General features: G+C 41.2%; 2 protein-coding genes across 6 annotated transcripts in view; both read left to right on the forward strand.

Annotated features, from left to right (window-relative positions):
• The window catches only part of LOC132119407 (pleckstrin homology domain-containing family A member 7-like), a 156,482-nt gene extending 142,002 nt beyond the window's left edge, over window positions 1-14,480 (forward strand). The window contains exon 31 of the mRNA XM_059529328.1: window positions 14,462-14,480. The gene's annotated coding sequence lies outside the window, so the exon portion shown is untranslated. The remainder of the gene's footprint in view (window positions 1-14,461) is intronic.
• The window catches only part of LOC132119430 (transcription factor SOX-6-like), a 100,002-nt gene continuing 86,237 nt past the window's right edge, over window positions 7,844-21,608 (forward strand). Inside the window, exons 1-3 of one of the 5 annotated variants that reach the window (XM_059529420.1) lie at window positions 7,844-9,148; window positions 14,459-14,705; window positions 17,475-17,685. In XM_059529420.1, coding sequence (XP_059385403.1) covers window positions 9,072-9,148; window positions 14,459-14,705; window positions 17,475-17,685 — 535 coding nt within the window. In that variant the 5' untranslated portion in view covers window positions 7,844-9,071. The remainder of the gene's footprint in view (window positions 9,149-14,458; window positions 14,706-17,474; window positions 17,686-21,608) is intronic. The other 4 variants (XM_059529385.1, XM_059529392.1, XM_059529402.1 and 1 more) reach the window with 4 other exon arrangements.

Raw genomic sequence — 21,608 nt, forward strand, 5'->3', positions numbered from 1 at the left:
AGGCTTCCTAAGCCTCCCACGCCCAAAAGATGTTCTTCTGTGGCCCAGCCCCATTCACTATATGAATAGCAGCGGTCTAATGCGGATTGGTGGTTATTTAAGCGGTGAGAGAAAGAGGCCCAGACACACACACACAAAAAGAGAAAAGCCAGACAGTTGTCTTCATCCAAACCTTTTTTTTAGCGTTCTATCAAGGACCTTCTTTGCCAGACAATTCAGCATGGGCCCCGCATGGCAGTGCAGACCAATCACTGTGGCACCCATTCTCTGCTCCTTTATTTTTCAAGTCGCCAACAATAGCTTGTTGATTGTGTGGACAACACCATCACAATTACCTTCTCTGTTGTGGTGGCCGAGCGGCGTTTTAAAGTCCGCTCTTCCATAATAGAATCATTATTGTTATTCTTATAGCAGGGCCTCAGGAGAAGGAATAGCTGCTCCCGGTATGTCATTATTTTGCAAATGTTCGATTAGCTCATCATGAACTGTGCCGCAAGAATCACAGCTAATTAGACAGAGGGAGCGTCGCCGCTGGCCCCTCCAGCTCCTGAGTTAAAAGGTACCACTTGATGGGCCAATAATATAAAGAAAGGTGGTAAAAAGAGGGATTAGAGCTGTTGCCGTAGTAACTCCAGCTTCCATCTGCGAGACGAACAATGGACTTGTGTTCCTCCACCACCTTTGATTGAAAAATAGAAGCGAAAGAGCTAGCGCTCTGAAAGGACAAGACGCTTTTTAACAACAGTGGAATTCTGGCCTAATAGGCTCTTTGGTAAAAGTTGTTTGGTAAGACCAGGGAAGGAAAGCGGAGACGAGAGGTCGTCACGTAATACGGGGACAGCAAAGGTCGGTGTCTCCCCGAACAATAGCAGTTTGTTTTGGGTGTCACTTTGCTCGGCGCCGTCACGGGTGCAGGACCTGCAGATTGGCTCCTCTCGGTACTTCTTGAAAGGAGATGGAAAGGGAGGAGCAGAGGCAAGTGATGCAGTTTAGCAAGCAGGAACAAAAGTGCTGCACGGCCAAAACCTACTTGTTCCTAACTGACTCTGAATAAACACTGACTAGATTTACGCCTGAAATCTCCAATTAGAAGGAGCTGTCAGATGTTGTTTGGACGGCCTCCAGTCATTCCCATCGCTATTCCCATTGCAGCGGTGTAGAGACGGAGGGAGGGAGGGAGGGAGCAGGTTTCTGCACGGCTCTGTTTGTTCCTGGCACTTTGTTTGCCTGATAACCACGGCCTTAACAGTTTTCCTGCCTGCACTTAACTTTTTTCTTCCTCTGTCTATATTTATAGTAAGTGTCCAACATAAATAGGTGCGTATCCACTAATAATATTATTCTGACATTCCACAATTGCACTAGTTTATCAGATTTGACACAGACTTGACATCAGATTTGAAATGCATTCATATCATATTACTTTTTTCTTTAAAGTTAAAAAGCCTAGTGAGGCTTATACTGAAGCGCAAATAAATTATTTAATAAACAATAAATAATAAACAATTATTTTTAAATATAAAAAATATATATTTCATATAAATATCTTAGTATTATATTATTTGCACAGTCATTTTTCTAGCCGTTAGTCCGTCCTTCAAAAAAACATTTGTCATGCAGTTAAAGCGAACAAAGAGCCATTAGGGCTTTTTGTCAGGGACAATATGTTTATGATCTACAATCTCCGTCCCTCCGTGTCCCTCTTTCCTTTTATATCCACTATTAGTAGTGGAATATGTCCGCTCACATTAACCTAATTTATGGTCAGGGCCACTGTAACAGCAGCACAGGTTAATGAATTTGGCATTACTGAGTAACTGTTATTAAGGGCTGAGGAGGAGCCCAGCAGATGGGAGAGATTGTAAAGCTCTCTGCTTTGCATGACGACGGTTGAAAGAGGGATAGCAAAGGAAATGATCAGAACACATGATGAACCCCTCCACCCACCTGCAAAACAATTGTGTGTGAACCTCTTGTTTTCTGCCTGGATGTTTCTGACTCATCAGATCATGATTTGCAAATCATGTACCAAGCTTGACTCAGCTAAATCTGAATGGACTTTTTATATGATTATCTTTCATTTGAGAGAATCAGTTTGCTTTGGAAAACCCTGGAATACAGATGTTTTGACAATGGACCTTTTACTAATATTTTCCCTGCTTTTTCGACATACTTTCTTAATTATGAAACTGTATTCCATTTTTCCACACGCACATTACATTTTAATTTAACATGTAATATTTGATCAAACAATATATACTTATTTTAATATTATTTCTCTGGAATGAACTCAAATGTTTTAAGTGCACTTTTATATATACTTTCTAATTACACAATTTTTTACTTAACCCTTGATCTTCTTAAGTAGACATACTTACACCTGTGTTTGCCTCAGATGTTCCGTTCACATCGATACTGTTTTTGGCTCACAATAATATGTTGTGACATGCCAAACGATTCATGATTGGCCATTACATCGTCCAACACAATGAGTCTTAAGAAAACTGCCTGTGATGACTCACTCATCCTTGAGCTTGTCTTCCAGCCATTTCATTCTTCCCTCTCTCTCTCTTTCCCTCCATCAGCATCTTTTATTCCTCTCTTCTGCTTTCAAGGCACAAGTACTTCCGCTCGACACAGTTGTGCATGGCTCACCAATCCTTTCAATTTAGATTTCAATTATCATGTTAGTTTTGTGATTAGATTGTGTCCTCCAGGAATCAAACCTCACTCTCTCTCTCTTCCCCTCTGCAATCAGATTGGATCTGATGAATTGCGGCTGTAATTACGGAAGTTATTGAATATGCAGATCGCTGATGACTAGCAGTGTATCTGTTCATAGTGCATTAACTCTAACTGTATCAAACGAGAGGCTTGTTCAAGACCCACTCAAGTAATGAGAGAGGGCCAGTGGATGCCATTAGCCAGAAATAATAGCACGCTTGAAAGGAGCGAACTCAATTAAGACCTATGCGGTCCCGTTATGGTGCCTTTGTTTTATTCCCTGAGCATACGCCTGTATGTGTGTGTGTACTATAAGATGAAGTTTTTAAGCTCGCTTTCTGGCCAGGTCAGCTGATGAAGCATTGTGACCAGCGGTTTTGCTGTAAATACACAATGAGTTCTCTGCTGTGAGGTTATGAATTGCTCAGCATGAGGTATTTTCCCCAACTGTCTCTGACTGGCCTTTTTTAAAGGAACCGTGATGCAAACCCTGAGCCTAATAGGTGGTAGTCAGATGAAGAAGGATGTCACGGTTAGAGATAGAGGGAATTTGTAAAATAAGTGCTTGAACATTCTCTCTAAACCTTGGCCTCTGGGTCCACTACATATTCACTCACACACACAAACACACCTCCTCTCACCCTGCGTATGTCAAGCTGCTCTCCCAACAGTTTAATAGAAAGGGTGCTACAGAGTGCTGTAATCTACACTCGACTCCTGAGCTCATAATGTGACATACCACATTACACAGAGACTCAGAGACAGACAGATGCTCACTAACTGGCCAAGAGATACTCAGTGTTTTAAAAGTGGAAGACCCAGTGAAGTGGTAGCATTAAATTACCTAACCTGTCAGTCACAGTCAGCTTGAGCTACTAGTATGTTGAAGGGGTAGTTCATGAAATGACAGTTTATTATTGCATTCCTTTTTTATCTGCTGTGGAACACAAAAGATGTTTTGAAATATGTTCACACTTTTCTTTCCATACTTTTCTTTCCATACTTTCCATTTCTTTCCTATCTATCTATCTATCTATCTATCTATCTATCTATCTATCTATCTATCTATCTATCTATCTATCTATCTATCTATCTATCTATCTATCTATCTATCTATCTACTTTCTATATATGAATACTTTCAGTGAATAACAACTCAAAAATCATATCTTTTCCTTACACCAATCCATTGTAAAAATAAAAAAATAGGGGTTTTAAGATTGTTTAAATGTTTTTCAAAGATGTCTCTTATGCTCATCAAAGCTAGTAATAACATTAATATTGTGAAATTTTTCTATTTTACTTCCTTACTTTTTGTCCTTTTTGGAACTTAACGGTCTATTTTGTGTTTCACGGAAGAAAGAAACTCGTACATTACATGATGGTGAGTAAATGATGACAGAATAATCATTTTACAATTAATTGTTTCTTCAGACTCCTGGACTGCCACAACACTAACATGTAGAAACAGTCAAATACACAACCGCATGATGAACCTCAACTCGAGGGTAGCGGTTGCATCAAAAAGCAGTTACAGTGTTTTGAATACATGTATGCCTCAAGCACTACAACAATATAGTCAAATGAGCTAAAACCGTACACACAATCATACTAGAAAGAGACAATACATTGTGTGAGCCATCTATACAGTACTATGAATCTCACTTATTTATCATCTCGCAAGAAATGACTCGTGGGAACGTTTTCTGACACATACACTCACAGAAGTACACATACACACACTCTCTGCAAGCTTAAATTGTATCTGGCTAAATGGCCCACTGTTAAATATTTACCCTAAATCTGTCTCCACTTGTTGTGGAGGTGACATCAGAACAAAACAGAAGGAGCATCTGCCGGCATTATGCTTTCATAACACCACATAAAACGTGTAGTTTGTCGCCTTTAAAATGCAGCACTTTTATGAATAATGCAGCTCTTGATTTCAAGAGGATACACTTAGAAGTTGGATTCATAAAGAATAAATCCCCAAGTTTGTATTATTTCCTCAGTGATCATAAGAGGAACAGTTAGAAAGTTAATTGCCGCCACAGTAAATGAAACAAGCTCATCAAAAACAATCCTAGATTGTTAGCCGCAGCGCTAGTGAGAGGAAAGGCACTCTCTCTGTTTATTTGTAACTACTGGATTATGGGGTCTATTTAGACTCTAATTAGTGTTCATTTCACAAGTTTCCAGTCTTAAATGTGAATTAATGTAATGACAGAGGACATGTTTGTTTTTAGGCATCTAAGTAGAGAGGCTTAATACAGGCTAGCTAAATTAGCACATCCATTCTGACAAGTACTCTAATAACCACTGCGGATTAATTTATGACCCTGTTTGGGAGCACAAAGCTCATGGCCACTGTTGCTCCAGTGGACCAAACTCGCTGCAGTTAAGGCTCTGTAGATAGGCTTTAGCACCTGAACTGCTGGCCGCTGCTGCCTGCTTCCATGTATATTATTAGGTTAATAGGATTTCACTTGTTTACACCAACTGTTAGTTTAACTTGAGGTCAAATAGGTGGCTTAAACTTGTGTAATTGGCTTATTAAGAAGCCTCAAGTAGCATTGTAGTGAAGGGTTAAAACACACACACAGACACAGCCGGGGTGCCACACGACTTGTGCAGAGCACGGGCTAGCTGCGTGCTCGCTGTTTTCCAGCTTCTGATAATGCATGGATTGCGAAAGATGACCTTTGTCGGTGGCTAGCTATTGTTTGTGGATTGGTTGCACACTCCGCAGGATGTGAAAGACACATCTGCTGCCTCGCACGCAGAAACGGAGAGGGACAAAGGGGAGGAGGGGAGGGAAGACCTGTGCCACACGTCCCACAATACTTATCCACTTATCAAATATTTGTCCGGCCTTCGCTACCTATTTACTTTCCCTCCGTTTGCATTGCTTATTCAAATCTCTCTGTGCCAGATACAATGTTACCAAGGACTAGATGTGACAGTCTCTTTTTCTGACCGCGGTTATTCACCTCCTCACTGTCAGAGGGCACATGGACATTTTCTTTTGTTTTATAGTTTGCTTTCAATTTTCTCTTTCTCACAGCCTCTTTCTGACCAAAAAGCGCATTGTGCTCCGCTGCGCTCTTGCTCATAAATACGTTAGCATTCTGAGTTGCTCTTTGCGTCGATGGCAAACAGAAGTGGTGTTAATTTGCTCACTGCTCACTCACTCTTCCCACAAATCCTTTGCTGAATGGCCCAGCTCAAAATGTGTATTTGTTTAATATGTTTTTGATTGATTCAATGATGATGATCCATACAGTCAGTATTGAGAACACACACACATACACATTCAGCAGCACAAAAGGACTCTTTGTGCTGCTGGCAAGCACGGTTTGTGAATTCGGGGAGCAGGGCTGAGATTACTCGATTATTTCATACAGGGGCCCAGGCGAGTCACAGAGCCCGGTCCCCGCCGCATGGAGCAGGATGGCTGTGGCGACGGCGAACCACAACAGAGACAGAGCCCGAAACCCAAACGCAATGGACAGCAGCCAGAGACAGATACACACCACCCCTGTCACACACTTGCGGTTTTTTTAAAAGAAAGCAATTTAGATAATGATTTCATTCTGAAAGCCTGTCATGATGCATGCGTCTGCTCCTGCCAGGAAAAGGAGAGCGGGCGAAAAGAAGGAAAGAAAGAGAGACGAAGGTGTTAGTCAACATGGCTACACTTAAGTTCTAACTGCTTGCGGCTGCTGTGTGGATCGTGTTACAGAATGGAGCAGACCGTTGCAATACTACTTACAACTGGTTGAGGAAGCCCGTCAGATTTTTTATTTTTTTTTGCAAGACTCCAGTCAGATATTTTTCCAGCTTGTTGGGAACATTTTTAAGTTACTACTGTGCTATTTTATCTGAAATGGGAGCTTGTGAGCTGGTCAGACACATGGTTTAATAGCAAACGGATGAGACATTTTCTGTATCAGTCAGTGGCTAATCCAGTAATGTGCAAGATTTCTGGCCTGGGTACAAATCTACGGCACATTTTTCTGTTCAACCATACTTGTCAGCCCCTGGTTTTATTAGGCCGTGGTTCAGTGTGTATCGTATTCACTTTACCGCTTTTTCCCTGTGCCGCTCCATCTTAGCATTGCTAAAACATCAGCCCTTCATGTACTCTCTGACTCAGATTTTCGTGGCAATTACACAGATCGATGGATGGACTCTCCCTCTCACCCTCTCTGTTCTCTCTCTCTCTCTCTCTCTCTCTCTCTCTTTCCTATTTTTGTATCAGCTGTCAATCATGTGGGGAACTTCTAACCACCTCCTGACAGACATGCCAGAGTACCAGCCGTTCGTTTAGCAGGAGTTTTTATTCAGCTGCCTTCATCTGACCTGTCACCACGGCCACACACTGTTGCCCATGCTTTCCATTGAACGGGGCGAATAAATTAGTTGCAGAGGTTTAAATCGGCAATCAGTGTCACTAGGCCCAACATAATAAGGCTTAATCATAGATCTTCAAGATGTGTCCTGGCTGACCCTTGCGATTTGTCAGGCATCTTTACATGGCCTCATCTGGGTGGAGCGAACGTACTGCCCCGTTTTGATTTTTCCAAATGACGTGTCGCATGAATTGTGGCCTTTTTGGCATCCACTCCCGTTACTCCCTGATCCTGTCTTCCTGTCTTTCTTTACATGTGTAATGTCAGTAAAAACATAATACATTTCATAATTATTTTTTTTATTAAAAAAAAGAGGAGAGGACACTAGAGAGAAGAGAGAACACTGTAAAGAGGACAGAGAACGCATAAAAAGGGCAGTTTAGGTTACAAAATAAAATAAAAACTTGGGGACTAGTAAACTGAAAAAGCATCAGAAAGCATCCACCGCAAAAAGCATCCAGAATAGTGCAGCGTTGAAGGTATTTCCTTAATTTTCTTCCTCCAAAAAATCCTATTTATGAGATGAGAATGAAAGGGAACAAAACATCGTTTCCTTTCATTAGACATTGCAAAATTTCCAATTTGGTTGACTAGCGACTGACGAGAAAAAAAAAAAAACGTCCTATTTTTGGAAAAGAAAGGAATTGGGGGACAGTGGCTGAAGAAAGCAGGGCACTGTGCGCCGGCATTCCAGATGTCCGAACGGCAGTTGTACTAGCCCAAGTTTTTCTGGGCACCGGGTGCCAATGATGACCTCATGAGCTCCAGGCTCAAGACCGTAGGCATACAGTTCTTGCTGACACTGTCTTGAATAGCCCTCAGCCTTTCATGCGTCCATTCATTCTCTCCAGTCCTCTGGCGACAAAATTACTCCCTCATAATTAGCCATTGTCCCCGTTTTTGGCTAGTCTGAAAAAAAAAAAAAAGTTTTTTTTTGGCTAGTCACTTTTGTGCCCTCCCCCAACCCCCATTTTTAACCTTTTTTGCCTGTCTATCACACCTCCATCTTGTCTGATATGTTTATTGTAAAATTAAGCAAAATACAGCCCCCTTCCTCTATCTATCTTTAGCATTCTCACTTCATTCTGTCTCTCTGTCTTCTGTCCTCGTCACAGTGGACTGTTGTAGATTTTACACTCGATTTGTTGACTCCTTTGCTTTAAAGTCGGCCGCTCTGAAGAAAAGTATCTTTATAAATGACATGACCTGTCCCTGAATGGTGCTTTGTTTACTGTTTTTCCAAAAAGGGGCCCCCACTATATTTCATCTGTCAGAGTTGCTTTTCTTCCTCCCAACAATGCTTGATTGTTTCCACACACAAAAAAAAAATAAAAAAAAATTGAGAGGGACAGAAAGAGTAAGAGGAAGAGAGAGAGAGAGAGAAAGAAACAGAAAGTACGAAAAAAAGAATCCAGGTTCCACAGACAGGAGAATTCTGTATTATATTTTCCTGCCAAATTCCGATCTCTGTTTTCCTTCCCCTACACACACAAAGGGCTCATAACTTACTGTCAACTGTGAGGGAAACCACAAAGCTCCACTGTTGCTCTGCAAATAGGCTGTGTTGCTTGATGGCTTCACTGGCTGTAAAGTTTGCTTAACTGCAGCACTGACACCAGGCACTTTGGGAACTGCCGCCCCGTAAGGCCCTGAGTGAGGGACGGAGAGACGGCGAGCTGTTTTTCTTGCGTCTAAGAGTCATCTCCGGCCGCACTGGGACTGAAAGAGACCACGTGCGAGGGAGACGCTGTGTGTGTGTGAGCGGAGGAGCTTAACAGCTGCTCTGCCGGTTGCTCCGTTCATGTGTGTGAGTGTACTTCGTTCAGCGTGGCGTCGGATGTGTTCTGACAAGACGTGCTGTGGCTGGGACGAACGGCCTGTCTGTGCTCGAGTGTTTTTGTGTGTGTTTGTGTGTATCAGAATTTGAGGAAGTGTTATGCCATCCAGCTCTGAAGTGGTGTGTGAAGAACAGAGAAGGACAGGAGCGGCCAAACAGGCTGAGGGGGACAGTATGTGAGTGTACACACCTGATACACACTCATTCGCACTCACAGTGGGAACAGTGGCAGGGTGTTTGAACAAAGTTTTTTTTCTTTTTACAGTTCTCTTTGCAAAATTCTTACTCAGGCTATGCTTGATGTCTAGAATGCACTTTTAGAAAATACTGAATTGGTGTTCTTGTAAATTGGCTGTGTGTTTTATTTTAAATGGAGCGGAGCAACAGTGGAAAGACAGTGAAGCAGTGAGTGATGTGTGGAAGGGTTGTGAGGTTAACATTAATGGACTACAATTTAAACAGTGTTTTGAAGGATTTTTCACAAATTTAGAGGTGTCTTAGCATCACTATGTATAAGTGTGCAATCATTAAATCATTTTCATTAAATTAGATTTTATTATTTATGTCTTCCTCTTCATTGAATAATAATAATAGTAATATAATATGTTTATTTTATTTCTGGTTATTTTCAATGCTGTTATTACAAACAATAATTCTATTAATTTATTTGTTTGGATTAGAGTGTTTTAGTAGTACTGTATGCTACACTCCTGTCCATTAAATTACAGTTTAATTCTTATTTGTTTCTTTAATGATGGTAATGATGATGATAATAATTATTTTTATTATTTGTTTTTATTAACTATTATTATTTTATTTACCTATTATTTATAATGTCTTTTTTTAATTTAATTATTGTTATTTGTATTATGTAATTTTAATGAACTGTTGTATTTTTATTGCTACTATTCTAAACCATAATTTGATTTATTTACTTATAAATCAGTTATTAATTACCATTGAAATAGATTACCAATAATATATATATATATATATATATATTATATATTGTTAATATTACTACTCCTAGTACTGAGAGACAACTTTCTTTCCTTCTGTCTCAGGTGATTGTTCATGGATGGGTAGACTGCTCAGGTACAATGGAAGGTGATAATTTGAAGGTGCTAAACAGCTACAGCAGAGATGATAATTTTCCAGCCCAGGTTTCACAGGTGACAGAGGGTTGATTATAGGAGGTGAAGACCTTGAGAGTCTGTGCCGTCACCTGTGTGAATTGCTGTCAGCTCACACAAAGAGACATATGCGAACTCATGCCACTGTATGTCTCACACTCTTGTTCTCACTCTCTGTGGGACACCAGGTCATGTGTGTGCAATCTCTACAGTCATGTTTAGTATCAGTGAGGGAGATTATTATATTCATTCTAAGTTTAGCATTGTACTGTTGTTTTTAAAAATAAGTATCAGTGACTTCTGGGTTGCGTAACTGAATGCTCACCAGCTTTTATGGCTCCAGCAGCTGCTGTTGTTAAGAAAAATTCTGAACATAAATCATCAGTTTTCAGAAATTTTCAGGGTGTATTTAAAATGTTGAATGGGTTATTACTATAATTTTTTTTTGTTAGTGTTGTTTGTTTCTGTAGTAGTGTTGCATGTTATTATAAACCTTGCCACAGGAATATTACACAATACAGAGTTGCTTGTTTCTTCTGTATTTTTACGGATTTCCTTCCAGACTCAAATGCTTCCTGTTACACTTTGAATAACTGAGTGTTTGGTTTCAGATTTATGATCAGCCTTTTAAACTCTTGTTTGAAAAGTTTTTAATAGCAAAGTTTTACATTGCTACAACTTTCTCTGTCCTACCTTTATGTTTCTTATTAGCCTGTTTTTTGAAAGCATGTGTGTATGTTAATGCATGAACACACACATGTGTACTTGCTTGTGCGAGCGTGTGTGTGTGTGTGTCTGTGTGTGCGCCGTTACCCATGGAAACTTGAAGCCCTGTCATAAAGCAGCTTTTGCCATTTTTCTGCTCACCCATCGTTAGCTCCTTCAACAATGGCTCTCTTGTTTTACCCTCTTTTATTTGATTATTTCTCTTCATATAGGTCTGGGTGGTGGCCTTCTAATATTTCCTTTCAGGAGTGGCTGGTGATTTAGGGGTTCTGCAAAGGCCTGTGGTTTTGAAGGGGTGTGGGGTGACCGAGGGGAAAGGAGCAACAGTGACACCATAGCTCAGGAGTTACTTATTGCCATTGTCTATAAAAGGGCAACAGAAAGACACGGCAGAGACAGAGGAGCGGGGGGCTTCTACCGATTGAGAGGGGCGAAAGCGGATATCCCAAGACACATGGCCCCTCCAGTCATGAGACCCCCTGAGGAACACCAGCACAGGGTGTTTTCTAATGCCACTAACCAATTAAACAGAGGTCAGTGCGTGATGAAACGTTAGCAGCGGCAACAATTCATGAGTCGAAGCATTCCAGGCTACATGAGAACTCATGCCGAGAACTTAACTCCTAATCCTCATAAACGTATCACAATATTGTCAGCTATATATGGGGCCTTTCTCTCTCCCTTGCACTGCCAAAAGACAGGCTGCACTGCCCTACACTTATTGATTGGTTTGGTTTGTTAGCCGTCCATTGTTATTGTGTAATCAGGCCTGAGCGGGAGAGGGCTGACAGGAATTCATATGAGGCCGCTCTGGCTTCGCTGATATATTCTCTGCTTAATATGCACAAAGGCCAACAGATCGGACTTATTTACTGGAGAAACAGATTGAATTATTAATAAGAATAAAAGGAAGCGCTGCGGTGGCTCGCTGAACTGTTTCGTGAGTGTAAAACAGCGTTTAATTTGATGAAATATGATGGCGTCAAGGCTATTTCCCCTCCTCTGTCAAACGCCACATACTGTAGAACCGAAGTGGGTTTTTGTTTTATGGCTCGAAGGGAGGAATTAAGTGATTTTGAAGTGCAGGAATCAGGCCTTTATTCCATCTAAACGGCAGCCGCATTGTTCCGTGCTCAGCCGTGGGTGCAGATTAGACGGGTGGATGTGAGTGGGGCAGCGTGTGTTATGGTTGGGAGGGATTGAGGGGCAAAATTCATGAACCCGGCACTCAGGGGCTGAGCTGCCCTCCCAGCTCTCTTAATGAATTATTAACTCCAACTGACAAATACTGTTACGGGGCCCTGGCTCAGATCTGTTGCGTTTTCGAGTAAAATTGCTGTAGACACATGTTACTGAAGGATAGAGTCAGCCCCTCTCACTCTCGCTATCATGCCTCAGCAGTTTGACTGATGGCTGGAGACTGGAGGGAAAGGCTTGAGAGTCTGAATATTTTAGAGGTAAAATAATACCACTTGATTTACTGTGTAATACAAAAGAAGTGCTTTGTTTCGCTCGCAGTCCATTGAAGATGAAGGTGGGGGTTGTTGTGCTGGAAGCTCCAGCTCTTTGGATTCATGAATAAAAAATAGAAGCAGAATGTCTCGGCCTCTCAGAAGCATGCCTTTTCTTCTTGTCTAGCCGTGGCACGCCCCTTCCGCACGCTCCGAACTTTGCTCTTAAATTTGATTTTCAATTAACGCTCTACAATTTTTGAGATCACTTTCTGTTTGATATAATTACAGGAAACAATTTATTGACTGATTAAAATTGAGGCCTCAGTCTCACTAAAGAAAATAGGAGCGCGGAGTGGTCTGGGTCTCCGGTGCCTTCCTCTGCGTTAACTAACAGACTTTGCTTGTTTGCACAGCTGCGATATCCCGCTTGATTAACTTCCATTGACTTCCATTGTCCACTTCTGTTAGCAGCCGCAGAGCTCTTCTAGGACTTTGCGGATGTGTTTGGGTTATTTATTTTTATTTTTTTTGGTAAGCATATAACGGTTATTAATACGGAAGCTAGTGCGAGACAGTAGCAACTTGAGTTTTTTTTTTTATTATTTGTTTAAAGCTCACTTGAACTGTATTAAACAATTCATATCGAGAGTGTGAGGCTTAAGTGCTCAGCCATGTGTGCAAACTGATGGCACGTCTTCAAATGAAGTAGTCATACTTTAAAGGGCCTGAGAGCAATTGGGCCTGACAGCCCGTTGCAACCCACACATCCCTCATTCACTGAAGTGCACAGCCGCTGCACGCACCTGAACAGATTAACTCGCAGTTTGGTGTTAAAATAATCTCTCCCGGTGTCAAATTTGTTTTCATCCCACGATGAGCCACATGCTGGAATACTTGGCAGGGCTGGGAGATGGAGTTCTGGAGGCACATTGAGCTTCCTTCATTACCCAGCCTGCCTCTCTCTCATCTCCCCTTAGTCTCAGTGGGCAGTGGAAGGACATTAGCTCACCTGCAGCCCATGACCTAGAACGCCCATACCCTTTGTCCAGGCTAATATGGCTAGCGGCAGTGTTTTGGCTATCTCTGCCGAGCCTCTCATAGATCCTGGATGTTTCAGGCTCAAAACAATGAGTCTGAAACCCTGTGGTCAGCAGACGGTCGTGTGTATGTCATTGTTCATGATGTTATGAGTGCTGGCTTGTCTAGTGTAAATTACTGTCTCAGTGGAGTCAATTTAAAGGCTGGTCGGAAAGTTGTGCTTTGGCCGATTCTCAACTCACCATATCAGTTGCAGCCTTTTGATTAAGTATTTAAATCAAGCGCTTAATTCAATTAGCAGGTTAAGTTTTTCCTTAGCAGTAGTTTTAGAGTATTTTTTTATTATTATTAATATGTTTTATTTTATTTTCACTATAGTCCAATTTTAAATTTCCTGGAGACATACTTTTGCACTGAAAAGTTGAGTTTGTGGGTGTGGATAAAAAGAAACTTCGTTGAGTTTTACGCTGTATGACATGATGACTTTAGTTTGAAACAAATGAATTTACCAATTGGAAATTTGCTATAAATCTTTGCAAAGTTACCTCACAGCTGTCACAGCAGCCTACTCGCATTAATCCTTAAGTACAATTGCAAAAGCAGAAAAGCACAATTACAAAAAAAAGGAAGGAAAATGGCACATTTATAGACTCAGTATGAACGTAATGATCAAAATCCCATTAAGTGTCAGCATCTCAGCGTCACCGCTCTTTTTGTGGTTGGTGGCAGAGTTAGCGCTTTAATGAGAGCATGTTATATGCTATGGTAACCCTCTTAGCGCGGTAATCAGGCGTGGGGTGGGGGGATTGGGCCTGCCTCAGGCAGCTCTCCAGCCGTAGCTCAGCACGTCCATTTACATTAAACAAAGGATTAAAAGGGACCCCAGTGCATGTTGTTTCTCTCGCACTGAGCTCAGAGTCATTGATAGGATCTCCCCAGCTCTGATACTGGTCCAATCGTGGGGTTAGATGTGGCACAGAGGCTCAGAACAGCAGCCAAGTTCATATATATGTGATGTGATGGCGCTCATACAGAATGAAAGCTGAGATCTAGCATTTCCTGTCTGACATTTGCAAGACTCCATTGGAAGTTCGAATGTTTTGTGACTAAGATGTCTTCTCTGCTCTTCTCTCAGCAGAATCATGTCTTCCAAGCAAGCCACCTCTCCGTTCGCCTCGACCCCTGACGGAGGCGAGGATGGAGTGAATCAGGAGCGCATGTCCTGGGAGAAAGAGGAGAACTCAGAGTCACTAGTTAACCCTCAGCTGCCCCTGCACAATCTGCTCCACAACAAACCTCCCCTGGAGGAGCTCCAGCCAATCAGCAGCAGTGTGCCGCCCGAGTCCGACTGGGACAGCCTGATGTCAGCCCAGCAGCGCATGGTGAGCCCCACTGCCAGTGTTTCATAGCTCATTTACCTGTGCTAACACAGGCTATGTGTGTTTTTAAATTTCTAATGAGCTGTAGATGAAAGATTGCATTATTAAATATGGTTGGCAGGATTCAAAGAATGAGAACTGTCTGGTCGAGATGATTCGTCTAGAACTTGACAGATATTTTCCATTTGCGACACAGTCTTACAGCATTAACACAACATGGAGTAAACCTCCAGACGTATCCCACATCTATTCTCTCAAAACAGACACAAACACGCACTCTGTACCCCTGTAGAGAGGAATCCTCAACCCAAGGACACAGCTAGAACAGAGCAGGCCTCTCCGGAACGCTTTTGAATGAAGACTTAAGACTTTGCGATTTGCCAAGGACTCGGCTTTGAAGTTTAAGTCCCCCACAAGTGCCTGGAGATCCCTCACACTGTAAAAGTGCAGGAGAACAACGTATTGAATTGCATTTCACGTCAAAGCGGTTTTATGAATCTATAAATAAAGGGACAATGAGAAAGCGGGACTAGGAGTGGGAATTCGATGGAGTTGAGGGAGCCACCCCCTCCTTCGTGGTGGTCTCTCTAGACCGTAAGGCATAGAGCCCAGACGGGAGACTGACAGCCACTTATTGTTCGATGCTTGTAAAAGGGAACTCTCCATAAACCCTCCCTCTGCTGCTGCTGCTGGCCCAGAGCTAGGTGACTCCGATCGGCCCCCGAGGTCTGGACTCCCCTGGCCCAGCAGCATCCAGACGCCAGACCCCACTTTAATTAGCCTAAAAATTTTGCTGTCATGAGAGGCGCTTTGCTTTTTCTTTATCTAATTTGTTTGCATTCCATTGATGGGAACATCACAACATGTGACATCAAATGTATGTGAGGGACAGAAAGATGCACTATTGTACCCATAAGACAAAAAAAATCAGTTTTCCTTTGAAATCTCAAATATTTCTTAGCAATCAGATTCAATGTACTGTTGATCTAATAGAGATTTTTTTTTCATTAAACAGGTTTTCAGACAAATAAAAACATCTAAAAAAACAATACAGATCCTCACATGTAAATGCAGAAGGCTTTAGCACTGCTCAGGTGCTGATTCCTAATTAGATTACAGAGAGCTTTTGTGATTGGTGTAATTAGAAAGGCATTTCAAAGAACTGTTACCGCACTGCTGTGGTTGGATATGCGCGGGATGATCTCTTGGTTTCCTCTTGATATAATGAGGGAAAGCATATGAAAAGTTAATTGTGCTCATTTGATGTTCAAGAGCAGCTGCTTGTGTTTGATTTGCAGTGAGCAATGCATTCACGCTCGCTTGTCTTCACAGGAGCAGGACATCCTGTTGTTGAGTGAGGCTTTTTGCTTCAGTGGAGTTCGCTTCAGCTCTCACCTGATAAATACTTCACTATACTTTATATAAAAACGACTGTAAATGTAATGTGAAGCATGTGCAAACTCTTAGTATACTGTATCATGCATTAAGATCTGGTATGTCAATATAAGTGTAGAGACATTAAATAAAATATATGTACAGAGTCTAAGTAAGAGAGAGAATTGTCTCTTGGTAATCCTAATGTTGCCTGTCTGTAAGCAATACCATATTTGTGTGCCTTGCAGAAAATTTTATTGCTCAGTTCATTTGTACAGAATTTGTATTTGTGTACAGAAATTGTATTTCTCATTCATAGATCAGGAGACTTAATGCATTTTTCCAGTTATGTTTCATTTATAGATATCAGTTTGTTTTAGATGTTACTATGGGGGGCCATTTCTGCCTCAAAAATTATTGAAAAAATTCTTTCTTTTTCAATTTGGTCGTTGAAGAATTTGATCGCATATGTTTAAATACATATAAATGACTGACCTTGGCAGACTTAAAAAATTACTTTTTTTTTTTACTTTTTACTTGCTCTCTTTTACTTTTGTTTTCTTGTACAAAACAATTGAGATATTCCAGGAATCTCATCTGTAAATTTGACTTCATTCTTGTGTTAGCAGAACCGTCAATCTATGCCAGCTGATTTGTGGGATTTCGTTCCATGTGTCGCTGCCACATAAACACAGTGCCCTAATGCCCGTCTGTGCCCTGCTCTCCAAAACATACACCTGCCAGTTTTTCTCTCATTGATGGAGCAATACTACGCCAAACTCTTTTCTGTCCGGACTCCCACTCCACTCGCTGATGTGCTTTTGCACTTTATTTTTACAATCACTCGGTAGTGTGTAGACTTACTGAGCCCAGTGTAGGATCAGACAAACAGATCGCTTCTCCCTTTCGTTCTGTTTTCCCTCTCTGTGCTCTCGCTCGGGGAACACTGAACTATCAGCTGCAGACAGAAGCCCAGTTAACCACTAAACCACACACAGGTGGGACCGCAAAACAACAGCAGCTTGAGACAGGGGACAGATTTACGATGGCCTGGAGGGTTCCGCGAAGAACAGCCACCCACTTGAGAACCAACAAATTACACTGCGCTCGAGCTCGGCTCAAACACGCACTCGTAACCTTTGCGAAGGAATTACAGCAATGACAATGTAAAGAGAAAAGAGTTGTTAAACACCATTTATCTGCTCTGTAATCCTAAACTCACTTTCTCTAATATAAATGGTACGTCTTTAGCACGTTGCAAATTTTTTAACAGTTTTAATGTGATTAAATTGCTCTCTTTTTCATACTCTGACAGTTCTGACAGTTTCTTTTGACATAAAGAAAAAAAGTGAAAGATAAAAAACCTCAATCTTCTCAAACTCTTGTGTTCTCCTGCAGGAATCGGACAGCAATAAAGTATGTTCCTTATACTCCTTCCGGAATAACTCTACCTCTCCACACAAGCCAGAGGAGGGGGCCAGGGAGCGCGGCGACCTGCTGAGCAGTTCAGCCTTCGGAACGCCAGAGCGCCGCAAAGGAAGCCTGGCCGATGTGGTGGACACACTGAAACAGAAGAAACTAGAGGAGATGACAAAGACAGAGCAAGATGGTATGGAAGGTTTCAGCATATTTGTGCGTGTCCAGATTTAGGAATTTACGTGTGTGTGAGCAAATGTTCTTTTCCTCTTAGCGAGAAGCGTTTTTTGGCGTGCCTCGATCTCCTCAGTCACTCTGTTTTCCTCGTTCGCCTTCTCTCCTTCTGTATAATTCTGTATTCTTTCTCCTTCGACATAATCCATCTCTTTTCTCCCACCGTACACACACACACACACACACACAAACACACACACACATGCAGTCTTTTAACCTGGGAGGACTGACGTGGCTATGTTTTCCAGTTTGTTCTGAACCGAGTCCAGTGTGACAAAGAGTGGGTGGCACTACCCCTCAGCTTAAGTGTGGTCTCCGTACGATGCCAAACCAAACTCTCAGACCATAAAACACACGCCACGACCTGACGCCAGGAACATTACCTTTTTATTCTTCAGTACAGACGACAGCATTCATGCCGCAAAATTCATCTACAGACCAACTCAAATAGCTCCAAGAAGGCTTTTTTCTTCCATGTGTTTAGGGCCCAGAAGTATCAGGATTTGGAAATTCAATTTGAATGATATAAAATGATATAAAATACATATGTATAGTGTAAGAATATTGTTATATGAAGGATTTATGCATTTGGGCATGTTAAAGTTGTAGTTTCTGCAGCAAGTAAAACTCCAGTCCTGTGGCTGAAAGGAGTATCTAGTTAATTGATACAATTTCTTATTTTGTTTTATTTATTTTAAAGTAATTTTAATGAATAGTTTGATGCAGATAATGCCGCAGTGGAGCGAGTCCTCTGGGAGAACGACCGAAAAGCAAATACTGGAATGAGTTGCTGAAACGGTTTCTCTCCTCGTAATTAGAGTAAAGCAGAAACCTATACAATCAAATATTACGCACACACACACACACACACACTTAGACAGGATTGCTCCTTGGGGAGATACTAGTCTCATTTAAGCATCTAGGGAGCTCTTAGCCCGAACACTTGATCAGAAGAATAAATTAGGCCATAATTCAGTTAAAATATTTTTTTTCCCTCTCCCGTTCTGTGAAGGTCTTCATATTAATTGAATCGTATTTGTTTATGGTCGGTTTCATTATCGCCAAGGGTTAGAGAAATATTTTGAATAAGAAAATAGGACAAATTAAATAAAAAATGAGTGAGAGACTGTCAGTCATGAATATTTTCATATTCATAATTGATATAGAAAATCATGACAGGCCATCCATTATCATAAAGGAGCTTAATTTTTTGGGGGGCGGTGTGATGAAATAATTTAACAGCAATCTACATTTCTGTGAACTGATTTAAGATTTATTTTTTCTCTAAAAATATTCCCACCTATAATTTGCCTGTCTGTCAATTAAGGTGCCGTATTAAACAAAATGCAATTTTGGAAATACCACTTAAAGTGACCTGCTGTATAAAATTTAACAAAAAAACTAAAAAAATCATCTTTTGATGTGATTTTTTTTCCTCCTTTTTTTCTCACCTCTCCAGCTTAATATTGACTAGAGATAGTGTGAAGGGCTTGTGCCTTCATAGGTTCCTTCTTTTGTTTCTAGTAAGGTATTTTTTTAAAGATGTGCCCTCAGACCTGTGTGTACTAGTGTGCTATGCTAATGAGCCCCAGCTGGTATGGCCGGTTGCTGCAGTAATTTAAATGGTCAAGTGCAGCTCATAACCCTGAAGGCCCGTACGTTTAGTGCAGACAGGAGAGGGTGCTTCACTTCTAGTGTACAGCTGTGTTAATCTGCCCTTAATAATGGAGACCGAGCCGACCTCATGCCTCCACGCCTCACACCACAATCTCCCCTGTTGCACAGAAATTAGTTCCTGAGCTCGAGAGAGATGAGAGGCATGCAGAGTTCAATACGTTAGTGCCGAGATGCTGGAATGGAGCGCTTCTGCGTCCTTGAGGACGTCTCAGTTTGTTGCAGCTGTAAGGGGAATCTTCAAGCCCGAAGTACCTCAAATGTCAGGATTAACCCCATTGCGTGACTCCGAAAGCAATTGCGAGAGCCATGTGTTGTCTTACCGACAAAGCATGTCGTTCTGCTATGAGAAGCAAAGAATGGATGAGCTATAAATATCACTCATCTTAGTCTCTTATTAAAGAACAACTGTAACCTTTCATTAGCTTGCTTGGCTAACTGGTTTAAGGTCAAATTAGAGGTGCATCCGACATTGTGAACTGTATTTGATGGATAGTAACTTGTCATTCAAATATTGTTCACTTACTGCGCATTTGTACATATTGCTAATCCGTTATAATGACGTTTTTATACTACATAGTAGGAAAGTGTGGTAGTTTTTAACCCCACAATGAAACAACAAGAAATAATGAAACATGATGAAATATATATATCAATAACTAGTAATAATAATCTCCTCAAATTTGCTGTAACATTAACCATCTCTAATCTGCAGGTCGAAATGTACAAACTTGCAGTAGCAGAAGATGAATCTATTGCTGCTTTTGATCTTTGTTTGAGCATACTTTTAAATCAATGCCATTGCCAAGCAGAAATGTAACCTTCTTTCATCCTTTCAACAAACCTTGGCTTTTGTGATCGCTTTGGATCATAAGCTTTGAAAATGTTGTGTAGGCAGCACATACTGCAGTGAAGCATAATGCTTTATTCGTAAAACAGTGTCTTTTGATTTCAGTCAAGTAGCGTACATAGGACATACTTGAAAGGATGCATTCCTATAGGAGCACACTGTATTTCATACCCGTCTTTACACACACTTAATTGAATGTGCACCAGGGCCCTAAGAGTCAACCCCTCTCAAATTCAATCAGACCTATTAGAACCATACCGCAAGTCAGTGAAACTGGACTGTCATCTCCATCTGTCCTCTCACTAACAATCCTTAAAGTGCCTTAAGTGATTGTGACCGCTCTAATGAATGAAAATATCCTGCCTAGAGGACTGCATTAAGCTGAATAGTCACCTTTGCTGTAAAAGCACTACACAAACCACCTCATCCACCGAGGAGGTCTTGGGATTTTTCTGTAACTGGTATTGTTAAACATTATTCATAGAGAGCTCTCTGCTGCTTGTTGATAGTTTACTTATAGAGGAAAAATCTAAATAAAAAGAAAGTAAAATAAACAGGACAAGAGGAAAAAATGGTGTCCATTATAATGATTCAAGGTGGCCTTGTCTGGGATTCACAAGTAATTCAGGTCCTTTTTATGAAATGTACTTAAGTAATGAAATTTGATGTATGAATCCTTCACTGGGTTGGTTGTTTTCATTGTTGCAATTATGTGGTAAACTTCTGGCTCTTTTATATACACTCCTTTTTTAGTGGGGTGGTTCTTTGACCTCTATTTGGATGAACCTCACTCACTCTTATTCAACCTTGAATTGATTTGTTTGCAGTTTAATGCTCCAAATATCGGATTTGTACATTGAGCTGCATGCTTAGACACAGCCCATTCTCTCTCACCGACTTACTCAACAGTTATCTGGGATTGATGAAGCATGATTTTATTTATTTATTTAATTAATTTGAGATCAGCGATAACAGAAAAATAATTATTGGCCTGTCTTTAGTGAACAGAATTTTCATATCGGTGCATCCCAGATTTTCTTTGTACTTCAACATTCCCACATCACTTCCAGCAGATGGAAAGATATATAAAGAAGCATCCGCACCTAGTCAAGAAGGCACGCTGCCTACTGCTCTAGTTTGGGCACCAGTGAGCCAATGGCTCTGCCAACTTAGTCATCAGTCTTGTATTGGCAGGATTGGCCATGGCTGCTGGTAATAGCTTGTTAGCTGCTAATCCACACTTAGAGCCCTGTTCATCTGAATGCCAGCATTACATTTTTTCAGGCAGTTTGGTGGCAGGGGTTCATTTTGGTGGCTGAAAAATAGACCATCCATGCAGCATGTTATTCCTCCGTGAT

The sequence above is a fragment of the Carassius carassius genome, chromosome 3 (genome assembly GCF_963082965.1).
Source record: "Carassius carassius chromosome 3, fCarCar2.1, whole genome shotgun sequence".
Classification (NCBI taxonomy): domain Eukaryota; kingdom Metazoa; phylum Chordata; class Actinopteri; order Cypriniformes; family Cyprinidae; genus Carassius; species Carassius carassius.